Source organism: Amphiprion ocellaris, chromosome 9, assembly GCF_022539595.1.
Source record: "Amphiprion ocellaris isolate individual 3 ecotype Okinawa chromosome 9, ASM2253959v1, whole genome shotgun sequence".
NCBI lineage: Eukaryota > Metazoa > Chordata > Actinopteri > Pomacentridae > Amphiprion > Amphiprion ocellaris.
In genome coordinates, this window is record NC_072774.1 from 10,221,041 (window position 1) to 10,248,054 (window position 27,014).

The window sequence follows — 27,014 nt, forward strand, 5'->3', positions numbered from 1 at the left end:
AGACAGCTCTCTGGTGCAACAACTGTTGTTTTAAATGCGCCGTTTAAATAATAATTTTACCTTAAAATCAAAAATAAGTAGGATAAAAAAAAAATCCTTTCCGCTCTTAAACTGTCCAGCAGTATTGAGATTTAAATCTGATTCTGACATTTTCAAGTTTTCAGAGTAAATTAAATATATACTGAGACACTGGAAAGCAAACTAATCTTACTTTCTTTCTATCAAAGTGAGTGCAGATTCACTAGACCAATGGTTCTTAAACCATGTGCCTTGAAATCAGTTGAATTTGTGTTATTTCATAGCTATAAAAATATGCAGTAATGTGTCTCAGAAATACTAGTTTTCATATCCTGAATGTGTTGTTGACGCTACAGCCTGTTTCATATCTCTATGTTTGCGTTTTTTTCACTAGAAGCCAAAGTATGTTATTTAAGGTGTGCCCTTCTAAAACTAATCTCCGTGAAATTTTTACTCTTTCATCATGTGTCCTACATCACTGATGATACATTAGTACTCAGAAATTCAGCAATACAGAAACGGATGCTGGTGAGGACAGAAAATAGTGTTCTCATGCTGTCACACTATTAAAGCAGGCAAATGTATTCATATAGCACCTTAATATACACATAAAAAGATAAAATACACAATATAGCAGAATAGGGGCTGCACAGTGGCGTAGTGGTTAGCACTTGCGCCTTGCAGCGAGAAGATCCCTGGTTTGCGTCCCGGCTTTCCCGGGATCTTTCTGCATGGAGTTTGCATGTTCTCCCTGTGCATGCGTGGGTTTTCTCCGGGTACTCTGGCTTCCTCCCACAGTCCAAAAATATGCTGAGGTTAATTGATTATTCTAAATTGCCCGTAGGTGTGAATGTGAGAGTGATTGTTTGTCTTTGTATGTAGCCCTGCAACAGACTGGCGACCTGTCTAGGGTGTCCCCTGCCTTCACCCGAGTCAGCTGGGATAGACTCCAGCACCCCCCGCGACCCTAGTGAGGATTAAGCGGTGTATAGATAATGGATGGATGGATGGAATATAACAGAATAAAATGTAATAAATAAATCCAAGGAACAGCACAAGTTAAATAAAATGCACCCACATTTCATAGAATGCTTAAAATTAATTGACTTAGCCAGCAGAATAATAATAATAATAAAATAAAGAAAGTAAAACATGTAAAAGATAAATAGATAAAAGATAAAGATAAAGATAAAATGTTCAGTAAAATAGGGGAAAAATCTAATTAAGTTGACAAAACAGCAAAATATTAGTACTAGGAGTTTAGACCAGACCTTGTAAAATAACGCATATTAAATTAAAGCAGTAGGAAACTTATTTTATTAAATGGCTCCAGTTGAGTCAAATAGCTCCCAGAAGGAGTTTGTTCCAGCAGTGGGCAGTATAATGACGAAACTTCATTTCACTGTGTCTTCTCTGAACTTTGGGCATCACAAACTAACACGTCCTTGCAGATTTGAGAGACCTTCCAGGCTTCACTAAGCATATCTCTGATTGTTCTTGGTGCTCAGGCCATTCAGAGACCAACAGACAATAAGTAAATTCATATTCACATTAGTTCTCATGGTTTTAGCAATACAGAAATTATGCTGGTGAGGACAAAAATGTCACACTAATCATGAAGACTTTGTGTTTAAACTCCCTAATATTTCACCACTATCCATTTATATTTTCCCTTTAGGATATTTTTTAGAAACCTTTTGTAAAGTTATGTGTGGAACAGTGTTTGGTTGTATAGCATGAATTTGTACAAGTATTAGTTAATCATTCGGCCAAAATTAGTATCATTACTAATCATTGTTGTACTCCGAAAACACAGAATAAGTCAGATGTTGTAACTTTATTGGAAAAATCCAGATTTGCTGCACACGTCAGAGTATGATGGAGGTTAGGCATTACAAATGGTATCACCGATGTCCAAACTTCCTACAAATTATGTCAGTATTTCTGCACCTTTCACTTTGTTCTGCTTGCTATGAGCCAACTTTACTTATTTAATATAAAGTTGGAAACCAGATGTGTTTAAAACTAGCATATAAGATGAGCAGAATATTGTCAAAATAGCTTTTAGGACACTTAAAATCATGTTTTTCCATACATATTTACTGCTTTCAGTTGAAGATCCAGTACACAATGTTCACTCTAACTGAAATATTACAAATAATGCAGATTTTTTTTAATCTTGTTTGATTCAATGTGACATATTTCGTTCTTTGGAAAACTTTGAGTCTCTGACAAACTCCAAATGAAATCATGTGGGTCCAAACGATGTTTGACTGCACACCACAAGCTCAATGATTGGCTATTGCTTCTTAAATGGTCAATAATTCCATATATTCATTTATACTGTACAACACTATGCTTCATTTTGCAAGCACATGGAATCATTAATTAATCATAAGATAAGATATGAAAATTCCATAGAATAAAAAAGTACAAAATACTAGGAAAGTACAGATTTAAAAAAGCAAATGCAAGCAATTGGGCTGTAAAAATGCTGTCAATACAAAGATTTGTCTAAGAATAAATTTCTGTCATTTAAATAGAAACATGCTAATAAATTTTTTAATTATTTAATACAATTTACATACATAAAATACACAAATAAGTACACATTAAAAAGCAAATGCAAGCAGTCAAGCTGTGAAAATACATTCTCTACAGGGATTTATTTAATAGTGAAATATCTTATTCAAATAGAAGCATGCTAACAAATACCTAGCATACTTCAAAAAAAATACAATAACATTTATACAGAATAAAATATATTAAATGTACAAAATAATACACATCAAAAAAGCAACTGCAAGCAATTAAACCGTAAAAGTTTACAGTCTATCCAATTATTTATTTGATAAAGCTAAATATCTCGCCTTTAATTAAACAGAAACGTTTAAATAGAAACGTGAAAATAAATAACCAACAAATTAAAAATATATCAGATGATCAAGCTGTTGTGTGAAATCTACTGCAATAACAAATCCTGCTTTGCAGCACGTGTCACTATATGGTGGAGGTTGGATAAAGCAAATGGTAAATGTCCCAATTTCCTATGACAAACTCATTTCACCATTTGTGGAATTTCACTTCCTTCTTTTACAGAGCTCATCTGCTCGGCCTCAACTGGCCTCATTCATCCAACTTTATGTGTTTAATCTAAGCCAACAGGATCAGTGGATTATTTTAACATATGTGAGAGCTAACGACAAACAAACTGTATTTCATAATGTAGACTGGTGTAATATGCCACATCTGCAATAAAAAAAATACCCAGATTGTTGCGTTTACGCTGTTAGTATTCAATGTCAATCGATATTTTTGCGGTCGAATTAAATGTATTTTAAATTGCGTAATAGGTTCAGACACATGTGAACCCTTTAAAGTCTTCTTTCTGGGTTATTCTAGTCTTCTCAACGTATTTCGGTTAGGTTCGTTCGTTTTGTTTTACCGCACTGGTATGTGGTCACACGACATAATAAAGCGTGTACGTCCAGTGTCCGACGGGCGGTGCTGTGCTACAGAACAAGCGTCCGCTGTTCGTTCTGTGGGTTGGCTGCCATCATCAGAAGGGATCAGTTGGCTAGCGGAACAACAGCAGCAGCAGCAGCGGATGGTACAGATTCGGAGCCCGAAACCGAGATTTGTTACCGTGTTCAGTGTTTATGTGAAACAAAAGGTAAAGTAGCCGTTTTGTGTGCGCCGACAGCTGGTTTATCTGCGACAATGTTAGCCGCAAAGCTAACTGACATATGTGCCGTTTACGTTAACTCCAGCAGCAACGTTGTGTTAGCTGTTAGCTAGCTTGTTCGACGGAAACGGATTTGTCATGGATTAGCTAAAATGGTTAACGGTGCATCGCAGTACAACAAATGCGAGAGAGGAAATCTTAAAGAAGTTCCCGCTTTAAACCCGCCAAACCCCGAAATAAGAATAATTCTGGCTTTTAGCTGCTATTAAAATTCTTTTAACTAATTCAGTTTAGCGGTTAGTGTTTAGCCAAAAGCTGGTTAACGAGTCACTTCCTTTATGAATTAGCATGTGAACAGGATTAGTTCTGAACGTCCGGGCAGCATCTTAGCCTGCTTGTGTCCATCAGTAATCATTATATTGGCTTGCCTCTAATGTTGCACAGCTTCCCGCAGCCTCTTTGGGATGTACACGTTTGTGTAAGACATTATGCAACAGTAATACATGTGCTCATGTTGTTATTTTCGTTGGTACCGAGATAAGTCTGTCGTGCTTGTTGAGGGGCAGATGAATTTGATAGGTGAGCAAGTCAGTCAATAGCCAACAGCTGCTGAGTTCAAGGACACGCAGTTCATAGTAGACAGTATGCAAGAAAGACGGTTTTCTTCAGTGGTCTGGTTCAGTCTCTGGTTTTCTCAGTTAACTAATGTTAAGAATAGGTTTACAGACATTCACTCCGTGGTTAAAGTGACTGAGAAGTCAACTTAACTGACCTACATTAAGATTAAAGCTGCAAAGACAAATCAATCAGTTGTCGGCAATTACATAAATTGCCAATTATTATTTGAAGATTTTGTTTCTTTACTCCTCCATGATGACTGTAAACTGAATATTACTGCTGGAACTAATGATTATTTTCATTGTCAGTTAATCTGTTGATTATTTCCTCAGGTAATTATTTAGTTGTTTGGTTAAGAAAATGAAGAACAATGTTGATCATCTGGGGTGACATCCTCAAATGTCTTGTTTTGTCCACAGTCCACACATATTCAGTCCATTGTCACAAAGGAATAAAGAAACAAGAATATGTCCAAGTTTACAGAGCTAGAGTGATATCATTTTTGGCTTTTAAAAAATCAATTAATCAGTTACCAAAGTAGTTGTTGATTATTTAATAGTTGCCAACTAAGCAATTGGTTATTGCAAATCTCCAAACTACTTACGGGTTATGGGCAAAACAAGAGCCATCTGAACATACCTTCTCAGGCTTTGGGACACAGCGTTATATTTTTCACTATTTTCTGACACGTTATAGACCAAACAACTAATTGCACAGTCCACAGTGAAGTAATCCCAAAATTGTGAATTAAAATAAGACAGTCCAAGAATTATCTCTGAGATCATTTTGTCAAGTTGTTTTGGTCATTCAAAACTAACAACACATTAAGGTATACATTCAGTGTCTGTATCATACAGTAATGCATTTTATCTATCTCTGTCAGGTGACTTTGTCTTGTATGGAATGACAACCTCACAGAGATATATTGGATCCAAACCAGCCGGTAAGTTGACACTGCTGCCAAAATGCATAAACTGTGCGTCAGTTCCTCGCTGATACTGATATACTGCTCCCCTGCCATTGTCCCTTTTCACAAATATACATTAGCTCGGTTTGCTGACATGGAGTGGCAGACGCCAGCTGTGTCAGAGAAGTTCCAAAGCCGTTTTGGCCACCGGCCTGGAACATCGGACAGCGGGGACACTGGTCTTGGCACCTCAGCATCTGACAGCACAGAAGGTGATGACTTTTGCTTGCTCTTCCTCTGCCTGAAGCATGTGTTGTGTAACATTGTTTTGAAGATTGTCTGTCAGCGGTGGAGCTCCACTTTGCTTTTTGAGTTTTGTGGCCTGCTGAACACATAACCATTACATAATATTTGCTTTACAACCTGTTTGTTTACCGTTTAACCTCTGTACTTTAGGATTGGATTTTAAGCTGAGTTGAAGTTTTATCACGTTTAATGCAGTGAGAGGCAATGCATAGCTTTTAGCCTCAACGCTTTTTGTGTGCTGAAGCTGGAAAGACCTTATGTTTGTTGTGTTCTTTCTTACACTATTTATAGAGCAAGAAAATGTTCATGATCTAGTGTGGGTGCTTTGGAAATTTACAGAGGTGCAATAGATTAGAGTTACAGTGAAAAATGACCCAAGGCGCCGCTTCACCACTCTGGTGTTCAGGCTAATTGAGAGGATGATGTGTTGAGATGACAGGAGTAGGCAGCTAAATGGGGAAAGGACCTTGCCTGTGATGTGGAATGTCACATTCACAGTTTTAAAAAATGTTGTTGTGCTTTAAAAGGGAATATTCACAACAAGGATGGTGCTTTTGTGTTTGTGCTGTATTTGTACATGTTCATGATGAGAGGAAAAATGATAGACTCAAAGGTTCCATGTAATAAATGGTCAGCTGGGATGGGTGGTCCCTGTTTCCACAGGAAACGCAATGAAATAATAGGCTGAAAGTTTATCAAGAGGGTGTCTGCGCTGTAGGGTTTGAGCTTTACAAAGCTCATGTTTATGGCAGGACTGCCAGGCAACTTTATAGAACCTCGCAAAAATATTTGTCAGACTGCGTAGCCTCAGTACATACTCTCTATAAACTGTGTGTTTTAGCACTTCACTTATTACTATAGTGAATGGAACAATGTTTGCTGCTCACCTCCAATTACTAAGCCGTAAACAGAGAGTGTGGAGAACAATTAGTAGTGTTGATGGATAAATATGTTCCAAAGAACTGAAAGCAGTTATTCTTGAGATTTACAAGCTCTGAACACAGTGATCACTGAGCTCAGGGTTGGTAAGGCAACATTCCCGGAAGGATCGAAGTGCATTCAAACACATGGTTGCCAAGGTTGTTATTAGATACTTAGGATAGCTTGATTGCTAGGTTTGCATGATTTTGTGCCTCATTCTGTTCATGTTCTTTCTGGTATGCTCTTCAAATACATTTCCTTTATAGTTGTTGTCTTAATGTAGGTCAAAATAGGCCTTTGTAGCACCCTACAAAGGCCCACTGCAGGACACTGATTAATCTGCATACAGTAAAGGCAGTAAGTCTGTGTTAACTTGTTTGTCAGAAAGCTATCTTTTGCTCTTTTGACCATTTGATGAATGACATAGTTTACTATGTTTGAGCAAATGAAGCCTGACTTAACAAACACTTGGAAAAAAAACATGCATTGACATTTTTTAAACATTGTCAGTTCTTATCATCTTAGCACTGGTTATACTACTGTGTATTGTGGGGGAACCCAGACTGACTGTTAACCCTAAATGTATCCAGAATAATGACATCTGTAGCGAACACTGAGTAAAGTACAAAAGTAACCAGCTTTAGTGTACAAGACATTAAAAAAACAAATGAGAACAAATAGGATTTAGGTATTTCTTGTTATTTTATTCACCTCCCAAAGGCTGGAATGTCTGTTAAGCAAACATCTACCAAATGTTCTTCTGACAAAGTAGTTTAGACTTGTTCTAGCCAGCCATGAATCATTGGAGCACAGAGGCTTGTTTTATATTTGAGGTTTTATGTCCTTGAAAGCTTAATGCTGCTTCCATTATATTTTTTTCTTATTGCTCATCACTATTTTCCACTGATTGTGGAGGGTTTATGATTTATTAACGTTTCAGATGAAAGGAAAGGCAGGAAAAACGTATTCCATTCAGTCTTTGACTTTGGATGTACGCGTGTGATGTGTGTTACAGTGGGAGGAGGCAAGGTGCTTAAATAAGCGGCACCCACAGATCACTCTGTAACTTGAGAGGTGGGCTATAAATACCCCTAACCTTTCCTGTGTATGCCTGTTTGTATGTGTTTGCCCAGTGCTCGGTACAGGCCGGTTTTGCTGTACGAGGACAATACAGCTTTGGGCACCAGGCCTGCTTGCTGCGCAGCTGTCAGTCTTTGCTTCAGAGGTTGTTTCGGTGCTTCCCGGAAATGCAGAAGACCGTTTTCTATTTTGATTTAAAGCGTTGTGCAGCTCTGCTCACCTCGGTTCAGCTGTAGAAAAAATGCCACAGCTAATAACATGTTTGCTGCGCTCGAGTGATTGCCTGGTTTCCCCTACTTCAACAAGTCCCTCAGGTTTGTATTGCAGCTGAAGACAGTTATGCAACTTGAAATTTTGTTGAGGCTTGTGAAGATGTTTGGGGGTTGGTTTTTGAGATCTTGCTGGAGTTCTTTGTGAGCTTGTGGGATCTCTGAGGTTTCCAAATGACGCTGTGACATTTTTGTGCATGCTTAATGCAGTGAGTTCAGTATGTATTCTGTGAACTAATCCAAGGCCACTAATCTGTGTTTTAACAAGGGAATAACGATCATCTTACTAATTAAAAAGGAGGACCATTTAGGGGTTGCTGTTCTGTTTTAACAGAATTCTACTGTGGGTTATAATCGTCTTTCGTGGCAGGTAGAACCCGCTTTATTAAGATGGCAAATGCATGACATTTGTTTATCGCGTAATGCAGAGCTTTTATTCTGTGCGTTGGTTTAAGTCTATTATAAGCCTATTCCCTGGGTTGAGTCAGTCAGAGCCAGTTAATTCTTTCACTGGTGACACCTCATCATCAAAGTAGGCCACCCATAAACCCTGCTGCATCTACTTTACATCGCAGACTGAAAATAGCGGAAATGGCCTGCAGTAGTGCTCCAGATATTCTGCACTGATTTAACAAGGCACATTTGTACATTGAACAGTTAGTGAATAATACCTAATGTAAATTCTAATGACGTACTTATTTTTCTCTTTTAGATTTCTGCAGTTCAAGCAGCAGCCCTTCTTTCCAGCCCATCCGCAGTCAGATCCCCATACCCACTGCACATGTCATGCCATCCACGGCCGGAGCCCCGGCCTCAAAGCCCCATGCTTGTGTCCAGGAGGACTCCCTGTCCTCACTTGATGGTCACAGGTCTTCCTCAGGCTCCAGAACCCCAAGCGGCACCACATCAAAGTCTTCCTCCCTCTCCAAATCAGCATCTTCGCCCAACTTGGACGCTCAGGTTGGTGTGGGAGGTGATCTTGTGGGACCCAAACCAGACTGCCTGAGCCGCTACCGCAGCCTCGTCAATGGGCTGGACCACTCGCTTTTCCCCACTGATCACACCCGGATGGATGAGGGCCAGAGGTTTGACACTCCTGCTGTGGAACCTACACTAAATCAGTCAGTGCTGTTGGGGGGGCTATGCCCTGATGTCAGACTCCGATTACAGGCGACCGGGATTAGAGACACCCCAGACTGTGTGTCTGAGGCCTACAGAGGAGTTATGGAGCACAGCTATAAGGTTCTGCCTGAAGCGAGGCCTGGCGTTTCTGGCACAGCAGAAGCCTCTAATCAGAGGGGCGGTCAGCCTGGTGCAGCCGGATCTGCTGGAGTTTATACAAGCCCTCTCAGCTTGCAGACACAGGCTCTGCTGAGGGAGCATGCTGCCTCCAAGGGTTATGAGCCATTTCGGCAGGACAGATGCAGTGAACTTTCAAGCTGGCAGCAGCAACAACAGCAGAAGCAGCAACTGGAGAGTTTACGCTTGCAAGTGGAACAAATGCAGGTATGCGTTTATTCTCCTTAGAAAATTCCACTAAATTAATGATAAAGGAAAACAAACCTGCAACTGTAGAGGCTGTTTTACTTGTTTCAGAATAAATTTAAGAACTGTAACAGCTCTTGATGGATCATAATATAGAGGCTAGACTTTGATGTTACTCATTCATAATCTATGTCTGCTGGATGACAAAACAAACTTGTTTTGACTTCTTTGAATAGGTAAAACTGCATTCTCTGAGGATAAGTAAAGGCTATTGGTGTAGACACGTGGGGCAGTTGGTCATTTGTGGGTATTGAAATTTGGCCAGAAATTAGTTTCCTGTACACACACTGTATATAGGTCAACATTGGGAAAATGCCGTCCTACTAAGGGAGGCCTGCGGGCATACAGACGATGTGTCCTCATTTAAAGAAGGATTTGTCAAATCAATCAGCCAAATTAGAATCACAAGAACTTCAAAGGATTTTGTGCCGTCTGTCTGGTCAATTTTATTACATGTTCAATTAAGAAAATCCCGTGTTTTGTTAACGTTAGACAGCTTGTCACTGCTTCTCTTTTGCAGTCAGGAAAAGCTGTCAAATGGTAGAAAACCGTTGCTCAACAGCACATTTCAGAAATGCTGTCATTCGTTTTATGGCAGATGCTGACTAAGTGCTATTCGAGTGACTGTTGAGCAACTTCCACATCTATTGTGCTGAAACGTCTACTAGCACTTTATCGCTTAAGCTCAAATTTCAGTAACTTTTTCTTAGTTGAGATACTGACACTTGACAGAATTTCTAGTACAAAATCTGATGACCCATGTTGATTTTACAATATGAAGAAAGTGTACAGCTTCTTGTATATTTTGGCTTTGATGATCATTTAAATATGAAATGTTCTTAAAGCTGTGGTTCAGGTGCCACATTCATTAATTGATGGAGAATGTGGGTTTTTTTCTTTTTTTTTTGTTATTTTTGAGTGATGCAGTATTAATTCTTTATACCCTTTTCCGTAAATGTGTTACATCTTTGTTAAGTGTTATGTACTGTATGTGCAGTGGATATTTGTAAGTAGTTCAGATGGGGCTGCAAGCTATCTAAAATATAGACTTTGTGGAAATCCCGTTTTTATAACACACAAGTAATATTAAGTTAAAAAATAGTAAAGTGGATGACAGGCAGCTGGCTACATTAGCCGCATTGAATCATGACAGTCGCGTAAACTGTGATGTGAATAGTTCAAGTATAAGTGAGCCTAGTGCAACTTGCAGAACTTTCATTTCTTGTAATAGTTGACTGACTCTAGCCGTCATCGTTATCAAGACTGAGATTTTATTTACAAGCAGGTTTCAAAAAACTAACTGCAGAAGTCGAGGCGACAGTGTGTGAACCCGAATTTACTTAGTCTGTCCCTGTTGGTTTGCTAATGCTAGCTAGCCGGCTGTTTGCAGATATCTGACTGATGCTGTCAACACAAACAGTACAAATGAGTTCGTGAAGGAAGTTTCTGTCCTGTCTGTGCTCAAAGTGATCATTAAAGTGGGTGTCTGAATCTGGTGCTGACAGCTGTTGGGTAACTGTACGGAGGGCATTTATTTTTTAATATATATGTAATGATGCTTCCTTTGGAGGTGGTGCAGGGCTTTTTTAGTGCTAAGCTGGTCTGCACTTGCATGCCTAAAACTGTAAATAGGTTACCGTATGTTTTCGTCTGTTTTGCGTTTGCCTATGAAAAAATATCAGGTCAACAGAAAATGTAAGTAACTAAGGCTTTACTTATATAAGATTTTTTTAAAACATTTTTACAAAAATGCTTCATACACACAAAAAAACTGTTTGTAATATATTTATTATATATTTGCAAGTTTTATGATTTGATAATTAATGAAACAATGCTGAAAATGAAATACTTTCCCTCGATAAACTCTTGGGAGTGCTTTATGTGACATTAGTATTTATTTAATGTAACCGAAACATTATGAATTATACTGAATTGAATAGAAACCAGTGGAATCCAGACTTTGTGAATGAAAAACTAGACAGATCACAAGATCAATGCCAATATCGAGCGCTTCTAAAAAGAAACTGGCACTACTAAATATTCATCCTCCAGTTTTATTACTCTGAATAGCTGACAGCCACTTAAAATTGACCAGCTGTTATTGACAGCAACAATATGTTGCTCTGTTCTCACTTATAAAAATAATTAGATCATGTGGTCACAAGGAAGGGTGACCGAGGCTGGAGGTAATTCGTGAGCTGTTTGTGTCTTGTTTTGTGCTTTGAACTATCTTTAGTTTTGTTGTTGCAACCCTTGTATTTCTGTATCCTGCACACTGTCCTAAGTTAAAGTGGAAAGCTGTCAGCCATGTGAACAGTTTAATTTAGGGATCAAAGTTGTGCATTTCCTATCCCCTTTGCATATTTTCTCTATATGATGCAGCTGCAACTGGTAGCGAAATTGACAGCTAACATGTTTGTATGTTTATGTCTCTTTTCATACAGTTAATGAATGCAGGAGTGGGGCAGTACCCATCCTTGTACTCAACGCCGGTTCACTCAGACTCTGGCAAGTGGGACGCTCTGGTCAAAGCCAGTGAGAGTATGCTGAAGGAGAAGGAGCTTATCATTGAAAGGCAAGTGTTTCTGATAGTTTTACTGCTCATGTTGAGACATTCTAAGAAGGGATGGGTAAAGGAATTGGTTGTTTAACCATTTTGATAAAACAATGAAATTAGATCAACTTTGATGTGATACATTGGTAGTAAATGATGGTTGGATCTCGTCTTAATGCAGACAAAAGCAGCATATGACCCAGCTGGAGCAACGTCTGAGGGAAAGCGAGCTGCAAGTTCACGGAGCCCTTCTGGGCCGAGGTGCTTCTTACGGGGATATGTGTATGCTGCGTCTCCAGGTTAGTAAAAACATGCTCGGATTCCCACAAACAACTCTAAGGACCCTGTATTATACTGCTGCCATCTTGACAGACGATTCACCCCCAAGAAACTCCATTGACTCTTTCATATAATATGGTGTCACTGCAGGAGGCTCAGAGGGAGAATGCATTCCTGCGGGCCCAGTTTACTGAGCGTACAGACTGTGTTGCCCTGGAGAAAGCAGAGGCAGAGCGCAGACTGGGGGCAGTTGAGGCAGAGACGCGAAGACTAACCGACAGTCTGAAGGAAGCCTGCGAGAGACATGCGGAGGAGATGAAGAAACAGGAAGAGAGGGTTAGTGCTTACTTAACACCTCTTCCTAACAGTGTTGTGAGCAGTATGACCACAAAATAACATGAATGAAAAGTTTGATGATGAGCTTTACTTCTGTTTTAGTTGCATTGACAAATTGGAAACTGCATTTAAATTCTGTCTAAAGTTTTGCCCCAACAAAATATCTGACTTCCTTTAGCACAGGAAACTCTTCTCTTCTCACCTCACAGGAACAAAGATGTAGATAAAATGACTTTCAACTCTAGGGCATTAGTAGATCTTATTAAGTGTTACTGTAGGCCTTAACAAGGAGCTAATTTTCACTAAGCAAGATCAAAGAAAGATGCTAATGGCCGATTCATGCTTTCCTTGTCTGCAAGGGCCCACATAAATGTTGTCATCTGTCCAACTCCACGAGGTTTTGCGTGAATCCCTCTGCAGACATCTGTGTACAGACCATAAATTGTGACCACCTGCACCGTAGGCACAGCAAGCATGCTGATTGCACATGTGCCAGGGAACAAATGGTGCTTAGAACCAATGGTTGTTATAAGAGGAGGTTGTGCATAGAGATTAAAGAGTTGGAATTCAAATAGATGCTGCTAGACTTTGGGGGTGCTTTGATTTGTAGCTACATGCTTTCCATTGATGGTGCCCAAACACAGTGCAAAGTTCAAAATTCTCTAGAAATCCTGTGCTACATGCACCCACTGTGCTTGACAAACGTCAAGAATAATCACATTGAAACTACTGCTACAAGCCAATCTATAAGCACCTGCTATATCCAGAAACATCCACAGGAGCTCTGTGCATGTGTCTGTGTTCACTATGGGAGGCAGGACAACTGTCTACAAAGCAGACCAATTATAGTATGAAAAGAGTTGTGTGCACATCTACTTTTAAAGTCTGCATCAGTCTTTGCACTGGGATGTGGTGTACTACAAGTGACTTATAAATGATTACATTTTGAGCATCCACTTATGCTTACATGTGCAGATCCGCAGTCGCGACAAGCACATCAACAACATAAAGAAGAAGTGTCAGAAAGAGGCAGAGCTGAAGAGAGAGAACCAGCAGCGTATTGAGACTCTGGAGCGTTATCTAGCTGACCTGCCCACCCTGGAGGACTACCAGAGCCAGAACAAGCAGGTTAGGACAGTTCTGCAGTTTCACTTCTTTTGATTGTGTCTGTCCTGTTATACTGAGCTCACTTTTAAAACCTGGATGTGTGTGTTTTTCTGCTGTTAGCTCTTGGAGGCTGAACAGCAAGCAGCTGAGCTACAAGAGAAAGTAAAAGAACTTGAGGCCTGTGTGGAGACAACACGCTCACAACTACAGGAAAAAGACGCACAGCTGGAGGAGCAGAAACGCCGGGAGAGAGACCTGCTGACCACCATTACTGAGTATGTACACAGCGTGCTGTCTTCTCTGTGGCGTGTTGATTCTCTTCACTCTCTGTACAAAGAGACAGTAATAACTCTGCATAATGAGCGTTCTGTGTTCTTATTTTTGGGTTCATCAGTATGCAGCAGCGGGTGCAGCAGGGCCTTGAGGATGGAGCCAGACTCCCTTCTCTGGATATCGAGAAGCTTAGAGGAGAAAACAACACTTTGAGAGAGGAGCAGCAGAGACTCAAAAAGGCATGTTGTTTGAGTGTTTTTTGGGGGGTATATGGGTTTTTAAGCTCCGGGGTACACCTGATATTTTTATAGCAGAGGAACTGTTTTTATCTGTCGCATACTGTGGGTATACAGTAACATTTTACCATGTGGGAATATAGCTTTGCACAAATGCAGGATTAGAGTATAACAGGTTGACCCTGTTGACCTAGAAAGACCTAATTCCTTTTGTGTGTGAATTTTTGTGATTGTTATGCCATATTGAATTGCATAAACTGTTGACACCATATGTATAATTTAGTTTTTGCTTTTACTTCAAATGACTCCAGCTTCAAACTTAAAGGAAGTGTGTGTGCAGTTGAGTTCAACTTACAGAGAAGTTCTCGTTTCTCATGAAAGTGATAGTATAATGTGGTTAAAGCATGTTTTCTGTAGTGGTTGCCATGCTTGCTGTACTGATGCGTGCTTCACCTGCAAAGTAAATGGTCTGCTCATAGACACATGTTATTCTCACACAGTTCAGTCACAGTCTTACAGTCCCAACAGAACAGGGAGGAGAAAGAGTGACAGAGTTTGATGTTAAAATGGAAAGCGTCAAGAAAACAGAATTGCCCAACAAGTTCTAGTTTAACTGTTGAATCATTAGATGCAGTTCCTCTGTGAAATTGTGTTTAATTTCTCAGCCCTACTGACAGAGTGGAGGCAAGATTTTGTCTGCAAGTTATGCATTCAAAGTCTTTTAATTGCTTACTGTAGGTGTTAGCAGAGCAGATTGTGAGTAGAGTTAGATGAATAAAATGCAGATAGGTCCAGTACAGCCTGACGGGTAACACCTCGTCAGCTAAGGGTGATACTAAAATATATTGTTTTAAAGCTCAGCTCTTCTATCTGCAGGTCATTGAGAAGCAACACCGAATGATGGAACAGCTTGGCTCTCAGATTCAGGTAAATCTCTCATCACAGTGACTCCAAATGGTCATTTGCTTTCTGTCCTTTTGTATAATTGATTAGCAACTGCATTTCAATGTTTATCTGCAGGCTTTGGAGGAGCAAATATCTCAGGAAGAGAACAGCTCTCAGGCTCTCAGAGAGGAAGTGTTGGCCAAAGAGCAGAATATGTTAGAGCTCCATACAGCCATGAAGGAGGTGAGGTGGACAAATCTGGAGAAAAAAAACATTCATTTTCTCAGTTTGATGCAGAGAGAAGCTCTGAGTCTTTCATAACGCCTGACTGCTTCAATCCTAACATAAGTGCTGATGACTGTGTTGCAGCTGTCGGCCCAGAACCAGGAACTGATGGAGCAGAACCTGACGCTGCAGGAGCAGATGAGTGATCCGGAGCAGAGGAGCATTAACGAGGCCTCTTCTGCGCTGCAGCCAGCTGGAGCTCGACTCACACAAAGGCTACATGTGGAGATTGCTTCCTGCCTCAGTGATCTGCGCTCGCTGTGCAGTATTCTGACCCAGCGAGCCCAAGGACAAGACCCCAACCTCTCTCTGCTGCTTGGTCTCACTTGTAAGCACTGTCTAAAGTTTACTCCTTATTTTATGGGTAATGTGACTATTCCTATAAGCCCTCATTTTTTGCATCGGTCACCATTTTCTTTTGCTGTTGGCTCATTTTTCACTGCAATATGAAGTCCTGTACATATAGGAAACAGAACCAGCCATAGTTAGAAGTAGAGAGAATTTAAAAATGATTTTAGTGCCGTTTGAAAATACAAAACAAACAAAAAAAGTGCCTTTGATTATTTTATTTGAAAAAAAAAAAAGCTGGAATCGACATGTACAACATTTTTCCAGGTGCATACAAGTATTTTTAGTACTAAAAAATGGTGTCTCTACATCGTAGAGATAATTTTAATGTTTATATTTTTTATTTGTTTTCATGTGTGTCACGTATCTGCTCTGTGTAAACACAGCCTGCAGTTCAGCCAGAGTCTCTGAATTTTTGTCACTGGACTGTTGGTTTCAGTTGAGTGAATTTTGGCTTTTCTTTTGCGCTGATGGCCATCGATTTTTTTAGATTTTTACAGAATCTGGGATAAACAGTTTATTTTTGGTGAATTTTTAAACACGGCATGTAGAAAAAGAGTTTATCTTCAACCAGATCTGGTTAATTTCTTTACAAAATCACACCAGACTGTCGGAAAATTGAAAATCCAACAGTTCTTCCGTTTTGTGTCATTTTGGAGATTCTTTCAAAATTTTTACTTTCACGGGATTACATTTTCATTCAAACTTGCCTTGTTTCTCCAGCACCTCCAGCAGTGGCAGAGCAGGACGAGGACTGGATGAATCCTGAGGTGCTACAGAAGAAGCTGGTCGAAGCCCACCAGCTCCGTCGTGACGTTGAGGAGCTTCGTAACGTGATACTGGACCGTTATGCACAGGACATGGGAGAAAACTGCATAACTCAATGACCTTCACACTCTGGTGATGAAGGAAACTTGCAGAAGCTCCTCTTCACCTCTGAGGCATCTAACTGGCTTGTCTTGCAAGCCTAGTTACTGAATGTCAAAAAGAGGACTGGATTTTAATTTTCTTGAAATGAGGACAAAGGAAAGCCCAAATGGTTTAGCTTCTGCTTGTCTCGACTGACTGAACGTCGAGTCTCCAGCCTGCCTGTAGCTCAGAATCCTCCCATCCCCCCCGGTGAGTTCATTTATTTCAGTCCAAGGGCTAACAGAAAATAACTTACCTCTAATACTTGATCCTTAAGCATTGTGTGTGTTTTTTTTAATAATGACATGATACTGTCGGTTACCAAACAGTCTTACGCTTTTTGTTCCACTCTTGTGGATAAACTCTTTGTGTAGAAGTCCCACAAATTTAATTTATTGAAACCCTAATTTCCCTCTTTAGGGGAATTATCCTAGAAGTGGTTGACAATCAACTGAAAATACTTTAACCTGTGCTTTTAACTGAATTCGCAAGGAAATATTACTAACGCGCCATTATTTTAAAATGGTGACCACTGTAATATTGGACTCTGCTGTGAGGTATAAGACATAACAGCTACCAAATCAGCTTCTCGCACCAACAGGCCTATAACAGTTTTTAATACCAAAGAAACTCTGGTCGAAGCAGTTGTGCAAGTCTGTGAATGTTTGTGAACGCTCCTCTCTGCTGCAGGCCTGAATGAACACCAACATGTGCCTTCCTGTCACGTTTGCAACTACGATTCATTTCAGACCAACCACAAAAGGGCTGTTTGCAGCTGGCTCTTCCAATATTCTCTCAGCGTATCAACCAGTAGGATAGCCAATACATTCCCTGACTCTGAATGTAGTAAAAGTTCAGGCGGTGTCACAGAGCTTGTGGAGGCCCCGACACATTCATTTTTTTTTTTTTGTTGTTATTTCTGGTAGATAAATAAGTAAAACTCATAAGTCTGTAGTATTTTCTTTGTGTAGATTTAATTTCCTGTTGATAATGGCTGACTCGCATTCGACAGAGTAGTTAACTGTTTGCTAAATGTATGAGTGAGAACAGTATTAATCTTCAGTATTATTTATTTTTTGTTTGCATTGACAACTCAGTGTGAAAGCTTTCTGGGTCCTCCTGATGTGTTGCTGTAATAATGTGCTAATGTGTTTGAGAAAACTGTGTGTAAAGGTCCCATGAAGTGGCGTCTAGATTGTAATCTTCGTCTGTGGTTTAGTGTGTTTGACATGAGGTTGGATGTCTGACTTTCTTCAGGTGTTTTAATCCCATGTGGTGGTGATGATGATGATGATTGACGGGGTCGGCTGGATCACCCCTAAATCACACGTCACGTTGTACTAGATGGAATTTTATATTTGCAGGATAAGCCATTTAAGAAAAAAACTTGACACTTTACAGGACGAGAAAGGGATTCTACCGTAAAAATATGCAACAAAACACCCAGGGACACACAAGCCATTTCTCATTTCATGGGACCTTTAAACTGAAGTAGCACAAGATTTATCTTTTGAAAAGTCAGGCTCTGCATGCCTTAACATCTCAAATGTTTTGCAAAAGGGAAAAAGACGTTTATATTTTCATACTTTTGTCCTTGTTTGTATTTGCATATTTTAGAAATAAAGATTTTCAACATTTGGGTTTGTTTTAATTTGTTTCAAGCTTTTTTTTTTCTTCATATTGATTGACTTTAACTGCAGTATTTTCATTGAATGGAGTTTTCTGTAGTTGTACAACAAACATTTTTGTTCATCATAGTCAGAAGTAACAGGCTAATGCATAGATTTCTGTCAAATAAGGTGACCCAGACTCATTATGCTTACTGTCATTCTTAGTCACTCCCCAAAGACCCGTGGTGAGACAGGAAATACCCTGTAGGGATGCACCAGTTTTCATTAGATCGGTATCGACTGTGATGGTTATTAACTGGATTGAGTCTCAAGCTTGACATGACAGATCTACACAGTGTAGTGTTAACCTTGTCAGTGTCAAATGTAGTTTTCCGACCATCAGCTTTATTTATTCATGTATTTGGGGCCACAGCAGTCTCTCATGTTATATAAAAATGATCCTGATGAGTTTTGGGAAAAGAAGCACTTGTATTGGATCTGTGTTCTGTATCTGCTCAAATCTTAAGACACCGATGGGCCTTTTGCACCAAAACATCTAGTTCTGTCACAGCAGGAAAAGCACAGGTGTCAGTAATGAGATTAATGAAGGCCCACAGCCAAACTACTAGTAACACCTGTGCTTTTCCTGCTGTGACAAGTCAGAATGTCTACAAGGGTTTGACTGATAAATGGATGTGACATTCAGCATTTTTCTGATTATATCATTACAAAGGCCTGATAAAATAAATTAACTTTGAAATGCGCTTATCTGTTTACTGCACAGTGCTCTCTGATTGGTTACAGGTCACAAGTAATATCCAGTAAACGCTGAAGGATAAACAGACGGTTTTCCACTGCGAGACCTTGTTTTGACTGCAGGAAATGGCGCCATAGAATCTCTTTCAGGGTTGTTTTTAGGAGAGAAGTTCCTACTCTAAAATATCCCTAAAAAAACTACTGTACAGGGCTCAACGCTGAGCCCACAAAACGAAAGTAAAATTCACCATATACGCTAACATAAACCTCCATTGTTTTGTTTCCTATGCGCTCATAAAAGCAAAATTATGTCCAGTGTCTTCTATTTGCCATTGTTTGACAATACAAAGTGGATGTTGCTGAGGGATCTTTCACTGCATTGGAGACAAAAAGGCTGAAATGGTGTAATGTTGGTGCTACCTTGCACCTATCCCGAGTTTCTGTGGTGGAAAGCCGCCTAAAAATTAAAAGTTCTCCTTTAAGTAAACCCTTAAAACATAAATAAAGGCATTTCATGGTGTTTTGTGGCAGTTATTAAAAATGTTGACACTTAGATGTTAATTTTTTACCTCAAATGTGTTCCAAATATGAGTTATGAGTCTTCGTGGTGACTAATAATCAGTATCGGCCCTGAAAACCACAGATGAACTAAACCTTAACAGTTGCTGTGAAGGTCAGCAGGTCAAACTTAACCTTGTACAGGTTTATTATCTTCAGCTGCTGGATCGCCGTGTCACCTCTTTCGCAGCAGCAGATTTGCATTTGTGGTGAGTCCACATGAGCGGAGCGTCTGGCCGTTATCGTCGTAGCAACGCTGCGGGTGCACGCTGATGATGTCATAACCGGGCAGACCGATGCCTCTGTGGTTCAGACAAGCAGCTGGAGTCACACGGTGGAAAAACAGAAGCTAACAAGCAGTGCAGGAGGATGAACTCTCACCGGTGTCGGTCCAGATACGACCGCAGGTGACCCACTGTTTCCGATGAGTACATTTTCACTGTGTAGGTGTGATTCCCATCTTCTGACCTCAACTTGAGTGTGATGATGTCATGAGCAGATGGCAGCTGGACAGCACTGGATATCTGTTGTCTAGTGATAGCAACAAAGCACAAAAATGTGTCTGTGTAAATATTTAGGAAAAATTGAGCTAAAACTGCAATATTTCTCTCATGATTCATCAGCAGTTACTTGTGTTGCAGCACCTTCACAAGCTAACATTAAATGCTGATTTGTTCCATTTTTCAGATCAGTACATTCAATAGTCTCCTCAATCTTGACAATCAGTCATCATGGACAAATCAGGATTTAATCAGGCTTTACATCTAGTGCTCCTTTAACTCAAACCTTGTTTTCTCTTGTCATCTGTACATTGTTTTAAAGTGACAAAATGTTTGACATCTCATATATGGTATATCTTTAACCACAGATGTAAAAAGAAAACTCGGTTACACCCTTTTTATGCAAGTTTACCCAGAATCCATCCAGACATGTTTCGTATTTTAAGAAACTTTGAAACAACTTTTGCAAACTGAAGCACGCTTCAGTGGATGTAGATGAGGTGTGTGCGCAGGATGAGTTTGTAATGACTGACCCCCTCTGGTGAGACAAATAATTGTCAGTTTAGCCCTTTAATGCATAGAATGTTTTTTTCAAAACTGTGACAAGTGCTGAATTAGAATTTTATTTTTCCAATATTGTTTCTTTTTTTCTTTTCTTTTTTTTAACAAGATACATAATTATCCACCTTTACTAACAGCAGCACAATCAGTTTAAAACGCACTTTAAGTCAAAATTCTACAGGTGAATAGTGTTCATTACAAGTTTTCTGATATTTTTATGTTTGATGATGCAAATGACGTGTTATCTCATTAAACATGCATTCATTTGAACGCATTTTCAGAACAGAAATCTGAGGAATAGATAAAGTCATGTTAAATTTCTTTGCTTTTTTGTCTCTTTCAATCACTCTTTAAATCTAAAAATGCAAAAACAGCCAGAAAAAATCTATTACAACCATTGCATACATAAAATGCTCTATAAATTGGACTGTAACTGATATCTGTACAAACTCTTCTGTCAAAACCATCTGGAAAGATTGTATGTGATAAAGTGACAATTTCAGTCATATATTCTATTCTTTGATTATTTTATTCATTAATCCCATGGAGTATATTACAGCTATACTGATTTTTTTTACAGTGTAGTTCAGGCATGGGAAAACTACGGCCCCCGGGCCACATACGGCCCTTTGGGCTTTTCAATCCGGCCCGCGAAATAATTTGGTCAAAATTAGAATTGACGAAATTACAGTAAAGACCACATTCATTTGGCCTTCTCCTGCAGAACCCGGCGTTTCTGTTGACCCCACTAGATGGCGCACTCCAGACACAAGTGACCTTTGTTGGTTTATTCTCTCTTCTTCTACTTTGCGACTGCATTGAGCTGCTGTAACAAGGAGTGGATCAAAGAAAAGAAAAGTCGACAGTGAGTGTCGAGTGTTTCAGAGGGAGTGGACTACTAAATATTTTTTTCGCTAAAGTCCGTTCAAAGGCTGTATGTCTTATTTGCAATGACACCGTTGCGGTTTTTAAAGAATAAAATATCAGCCGACACTTTTCCACGAAGCATGCTAACTATGCTAGCAACCAGTCAGCACAAGAACGGACAGCTACGTCTCAGAGGTTGGCAGCCAGTTTACACACTCAGCAGAATACTTTCTTCGACAAACGACGATTCAAGAGTCAAGCACGAAGGCAAGTTATTTGCTAGCATTCAAAATAGCAAAGGCTAGCTAGCCTTTCTCCGAAGGGGAGCTTTTGAAAGAATGCATGGTAGAGACAGCAGGTCTCCTGTGTCCAGAGAGCAAAAACAAATTTGAAAAAATTGTTTTATCATGCAGGACAGTTACTCGCCGTGTTGAGCTAATCCACGAAGACTTAACCAGCTCACTGAACGAAAAAGTGGAGTCCTTCAAGTTATATTCATTAGCACTGGACGAAAGTAATGACATAAAAGACACTGCTCAGCTTTTAATTTTTATTCGAGGGATTGATGACAACTTTGAGACAACGGAGGAATTTTTGACCATGGAATCCATGAAGGGGAAAACACGAGCAGAGGACTTGTAGGACAGGATGTCTGGGGTCATCGAGAGGCTGAAGCTGCCTTGGTGTAAACTCGTCAATGTCACCAAGGATGGATCCCAAACTTGACAGGAAAAAACATCAGGCTGCTGAAAAGAATCCAGGATAAGGTGAAGGAGGAAAACCCTGAGCTGGATGTGATTTTCCTTCACTGCATAATCCATCAGGAAGCGCTCTGTAAGTCTGTTTTGCATCTTGATCATGTCGTGAAGCCAGTCGTAAAACTCGTTGTCTTTATACGAACGAGAGGGCTTCAGCATCGTTAGTTCATTAAGTTTCTTGAGGAAACTGATGCTGATCACCAGGACTTGCTTTACAACTCTCATGTCCGCTGGTTAAGTTTGGGGGGAAAAAAGGATGACCAACAACACTGTTCCCACTGAAACTGAATGTGAGTATTCTTTACTTTGTCAGTGATGTCTTTAACATGTAATTCATATTAGTTTGCACAATTTCCATCTATCTGATGCTGGCCTGGCCAGTCTGTCGATACTCAAAGTGGGCCCTGAGCCAAAAAGTTTGCCCACCCTTGGTCTAGTTAGTGTACACTGTTTATTTCTGACAATTTTCAGCTTAGATTTGGATCATTTTTTCTGATGGACCCCTGAAAAACTTCAGAAAACTGAAAATCAGGCAATTCTTAATTTTTTTTACAGTTACTAGTTTTGATAAATTGTGTCATTTTGGCATATTTTTCAAAAGAAAAAATGCCCTTTAAAGCTACTGATGGGTTTTCGGGGTTTAGATAATTTTAAAAAATGACAGTTTTCTTACATAAGGACATTTTGTTTACCTCTCTGTCACTGCCTGTAGCGCTGGTGTATCTATGAGGATCACTGAGCTGCTCTCAGCTGATGAACCCTGGTGAAATGGAAAATGCGCATTTATCATCATCTGAACAACAGGAGTCTATATAAAGTCACAGAAGGTTGTTGGTAGATATTCCTGCTCACCTGCAGAGTCGCCCTCACAGAGTCTCTGACGTCAATCACTCGACCGCCCTTCACCACTAACTTTGGCAGCTTGTTCAGGAACTGATCCGTGGTCAGCTTCTTACCTGTGGATTTGAGGAAAACTGAAAAATGATAATAAAGACGGAGGATTTGCACTAACAGTGATGTTATCAGAACAGACCTGGTAACTGAGAGCTGGCTGCTTCAGCTTTCATCCCACAAACAGTCTGTCCTTCTCCAGGAAAAGCCTCCCAGGGGAGTCTGAACACAAACTCCTCATCTCGTCTGTCATGAACCTGCACAAAGAATGATTAAAAATATACACATTTGAATATTTTGTTGCTTTACAAATTGAAGAAACAGAGACTCGCCTCAAACGGGACACCATCTGGGAACCTTTCTGAAAGCTCCGATGGGAAATAACCGTCCATCAGATCCTGCATGCATTGCTGCAGGAAGAAACAAAGAGAGTTTTAGCTAACAAAGATTAGAAATTGAGCATGTTTTCTGCAGTTTTAGGAAGCTAACTTGGGTGCTGTGCTCCTGATAGGAGCGGAAAGGACCGTCGAACATGACGATGCCGTTGCTGTAGAGCCTCAGTTGAACAGGATCCTTCTTGGCCAGCTGAGCTCCAGTCGCCGTCCTCTCCACAAAAGACTCTCCTTCTCCTGAGAGGATGTTCAGATCCCTGATCCTCTGCAGCACGAGGTCAAAGTTCATGTAGAAGCTGCTGCCACCAGATGTGCCTGCAAAGGAAACACGGGGATTTAGAGGAAGGAATGTGGAGAAGTTTAAAGCCGATACAGATGAGATGGAGGTTTCTACCTGAGCTGTGTGCCTCCTCATATTCAGCAGCATCTCTGTCCTCCTGATCTCCCACCCAGATCAAACCATAATCACCGAGAAAGTTCTGCAACATAGAGAACAGCTAAGTTACTTTAAAGATCCACAATGACTCCAACATAATCACATTTTATTATCTCATCTTACCTCCATTTCATTCACTTGATTTTGCAGCTGTTGGCATCTTCTTTCAACATCATCTCTGCCTAAATCCACACACACTGAGTCAGAATCACTTCTATCAAAGACTGAACTGTGGTCAAACATGTCCTACCCGATTCTTCCTGAAGCCTCAGTTTCTCCTCTAAAGCTGAAATCCTTTTATCCTTCAGAGGAGTGAAGAAAATGCAAAGTGAGAGCTCTTAGAAAGCTGTCGGACAGTTTTAACATCATCAAGAGGAGGATGTGTGTGTTCTCACCTTGCGTTCTATCTCCTGTGTTTGGCTCTTGACTGTTTTCTCCAGTTGGATCACTCGCTGAGCCATAGTGGTCATGAGCTCAAAGTCGCTCGGAGCAGCTGATTTATGTACGGAAAACATACATTTATCCCTTAAAATTATTTAATTTGATATAGCAAGATAAAAAAGCAACCCTTAGTGGGATAACGTACAGATTTAAGTCAGATTACAGTCCGCATAGTGATAAATAAAAGAGCATTTACTGTACGTGTTATTGGGATAAAAGAATGTTGCATTAGTTTATACCTTTCTTTAATGGAGCTTTGGCTTTTGAAGTGGAGGCTTCATTTGCAGGAGTTTGAGAAGAAAGCGGATTGTTGGGATCAGAAGAATCATCAGAAACTAAAGCTGTCTGAAATTCTAAAAATTATAAATAAGGTGGGATTATGATTATAACAAGTAAAAGCAGTTTGTTATCTTATTTCTTATCTCTTTGTGCCACTTTAAATTGGACTTGTTTTAAAAACGTTTTACTGTACTACAACTATTTGACAGTAATTTCACAAGTTAACAGTTAATTTACACACAAAATATGAAACTTAACAAATGTGACAATCCAGGAGTATGTACAGTAAACTAGTAGTTCAATAATAAATTATTCATTTGACAAAAGCTTCATTTAAAAAAAAAAAAAAAAGTTCATCTCAGAGGAGTTTGTTCATTTATCATTTGCAGCATGATTTATAGAACATTTTATTCATAAAAACATGGAAAAGCTGATTTATTTTTTGTCTGTTAACAGTATTTTCTGATTTTTGGAGCAAATAATCGAGGAAACCTTGGATTCTATTATATCAATAAAGTGAAATAAAATTTTATCTACTGATCTCCATACAAATTAGCAAATATTTAATGAGATAATCCTTCTTTTGCACATTTAAACAAGACAACAACCATAGAGGAGGGAAAAAAAGATTGTATTCAACATTACAAAAGTAACTGTGCAAATATTAAATGTAAAAATGCATCTTAAAAGTGCATCCCCTGTTTTAGTGACAGAAATATTGCACAGATATTGAACAAACTGTCAAAAATGAATACAGTTAAAGGAGGTTATTTTATTAAAGTTATAATACAACCAGGAATTTTCTCAATGTTAGTAAACAGCTGGGGCAGTTTCACTGATATATATATTTATAAGTTTTTACTTTATTTAATGTTGTATTTTGCCTTAAAGTGCATTTTAAACAGTTGATGTCCACTGCAGTTTATATATCTTGTTCAAAAACATTGATACTAAAAAAAAATCCAGCTGAAAATGCTTTACATCTCTAACAAGAACAATTAACTTTGTAAAAATAGTCTGACTTTTTAAATAATTCATGCATAAAATGTAGACGTAAAAGGTGTGACTGTTCTGAGGCTTCAGATTACCTTTGATCAGGTTCCTCCTAAAAGGCACCTTTTGTTTGCTCCTGCAGGACAAGCACAGCTGGATGATGTGATGTGTTCACGTACACTCCACAGTTGCATAACAAAGGTGTTGAGTGTCTGCCCTACCGTTGCTCATCCGCAGGAACCTGCAGAGGAATCCGCCTGGTTTTCTTCAGCATCGACAGAGGTGAGCTCATGTTTTCCTCCTTTAGTCCAGCTCCTGAATCTCCCAGACAGTTGAGATGTTCCAGCGCAGACGTGTTCAGAGGGATTCCCCGTGTTTTTTTCAGTTTGTTTGGTGTCTGTTGCTCCTGGCAACAGTGAGCAGCTGATTTAGTGGAAGCGGAGACCTGTAGGTTCCTGATTCATCCACAGGAGGTCGCTCTTCTCTCTCTGCCACACATTTAAAGTAAGTACTATGTTGAGTGTCGACATACCTATTGTAAGTTACTTTAAAATTATATTCCACCCATTTCATAGAGAATTTGACGCTTCATTATTCACAAAATTGATGATTTGGGCAGAGGTTTGTGCATAGAAAACATAAAATTCTATATAATATGATTATCATAAATTACTCAAGAGTAATTAGAAGCTACTTTGCAACATTTTGGATTATGGACTGCAAGCAAAAAAATATCCCAGATTTCATGATTCTGGTCTCTAAACGTGAGAATTTCCTGCTTTTCTGTTTAATTAAAATTTTTGTTCATATTTTTTGCAGGTGACAGTGTTACTTCGGACTTTGGGTAACTGCGATGGAATTTTTAATGATTAATTTCGAAAATAATCATCTGATTGATCCTGTTTTGAGTATTAACTACAATCTTTTTACTGAATATTTCAAAATTGCTCCACCTCAGACCCTACCAGTCAAAAAAATTGGACACACCTTCTCATTCAATGGTTATTATTTAATTATTTTATACATTGTAGATTAATACTGGAGACGTCAAAACTATAAAAGAATACAAATGAAATTATGTTGTAAACAAGGAAGTTTTAATCTTCAGTATTAATCTACAATGTAGAAAATAATACAAATAAACACAAAGCTTTGAATGAGAAGGTGTGTCCAAACTTTGGACTGATATGAAATAGCCATTTTCAGCATTATTTCCTTTAAATGTATGTCATTTTCCTGGTTTTACTCATAGACCGTATAATTCCTACATATTTTTAGTTAACATTTTCAAGAAATGGATGCTACTTTAAACCACTGTATACATCCATAAACATGATGCATGTGTGCGTAAAGTTGCCATTTTACGCAAGAAGCCATAAAAAATATCTCTAAATGGGAGCAAATGATGACA

General features: G+C 39.3%; 2 protein-coding genes across 7 annotated transcripts; one reads left to right on the forward strand and one right to left on the reverse strand.

The window, feature by feature from the left end:
* The first annotated feature begins 3,545 nt into the window (after positions 1–3,545).
* cep85 (centrosomal protein 85) lies at positions 3,546–18,212 on the forward strand. 2 transcript variants are annotated; one of them, XM_023278412.3, is made up of 14 exons: positions 3,546–3,691; positions 5,205–5,264; positions 5,369–5,500; positions 8,517–9,310; positions 11,794–11,924; positions 12,085–12,202; positions 12,333–12,518; positions 13,494–13,646; positions 13,746–13,900; positions 14,020–14,137; positions 15,011–15,061; positions 15,155–15,262; positions 15,389–15,632; positions 16,376–18,212. In XM_023278412.3, exons 2-14 carry the CDS (start codon positions 5,225–5,227, stop codon positions 16,537–16,539), a joined length of 2,394 nt encoding a protein of 797 aa, XP_023134180.2. In that variant the 5' UTR covers positions 3,546–3,691; positions 5,205–5,224; the 3' UTR covers positions 16,540–18,212. The 2 variants fall into 2 exon arrangements, with proteins under 2 accessions (XP_023134180.2, XP_054869389.1); XM_055013414.1 differs by lacking the exons at positions 3,546–3,691; positions 5,205–5,264; positions 5,369–5,500 and adding an exon at positions 7,594–7,849.
* Positions 18,023–26,987, reverse strand: ubxn11 (UBX domain protein 11). Of its 5 annotated transcripts, none has more exons than XM_035951997.2 (14): positions 25,825–26,987; positions 25,699–25,739; positions 24,571–24,606; positions 24,286–24,383; positions 24,141–24,192; positions 24,014–24,072; positions 23,849–23,933; positions 23,552–23,769; positions 23,395–23,472; positions 23,205–23,319; positions 23,024–23,127; positions 22,864–22,931; positions 19,867–20,016; positions 18,023–19,787 (listed from the first exon to the last, which is right to left on the reverse strand). In XM_035951997.2, the coding sequence occupies exons 1-14, from the start codon at positions 25,893–25,895 to the stop codon at positions 19,661–19,663; spliced, it is 1,302 nt and encodes a 433-aa protein (XP_035807890.1). In that variant the 5' UTR covers positions 25,896–26,987; the 3' UTR covers positions 18,023–19,660. The 5 variants fall into 5 exon arrangements, with proteins under 5 accessions (XP_035807890.1, XP_035807889.1, XP_054869390.1 ...); XM_035951996.2 differs by having other exon boundaries at positions 24,571–24,684; XM_055013415.1 differs by lacking the exon at positions 24,571–24,606.
* Between the last annotated feature and the right edge of the window lie 27 nt (positions 26,988–27,014).

Coding starts and splice junctions, on each gene's coding strand:
- cep85 (XM_023278412.3), top strand. CDS start 5,225: ATGACAACCTCACAGAGATATATTGGATCCAAACCAGCCG. Junction 9,311..11,793: donor TGCAAGTGGAACAAATGCAG/GTATGCGTTTAT, acceptor CTTTTCATACAG/TTAATGAATGCAGGAGTGGG. Junction 15,263..15,388: donor TCCATACAGCCATGAAGGAG/GTGAGGTGGACA, acceptor ACTGTGTTGCAG/CTGTCGGCCCAGAACCAGGA.
- ubxn11 (XM_035951996.2), bottom strand. CDS start 25,895: ATGAGCTCACCTCTGTCGATGCTGAAGAAAACCAGGCGGATTCCTCTG. Junction 24,073..24,140: donor GAGGCTTCAGGAAGAATCGG/GTAGGACATGTT, acceptor GTGTGGATTTAG/GCAGAGATGATGTTGAAAGA. Junction 23,128..23,204: donor AGCCAGCTCTCAGTTACCAG/GTCTGTTCTGAT, acceptor TCAAATCCACAG/GTAAGAAGCTGACCACGGAT.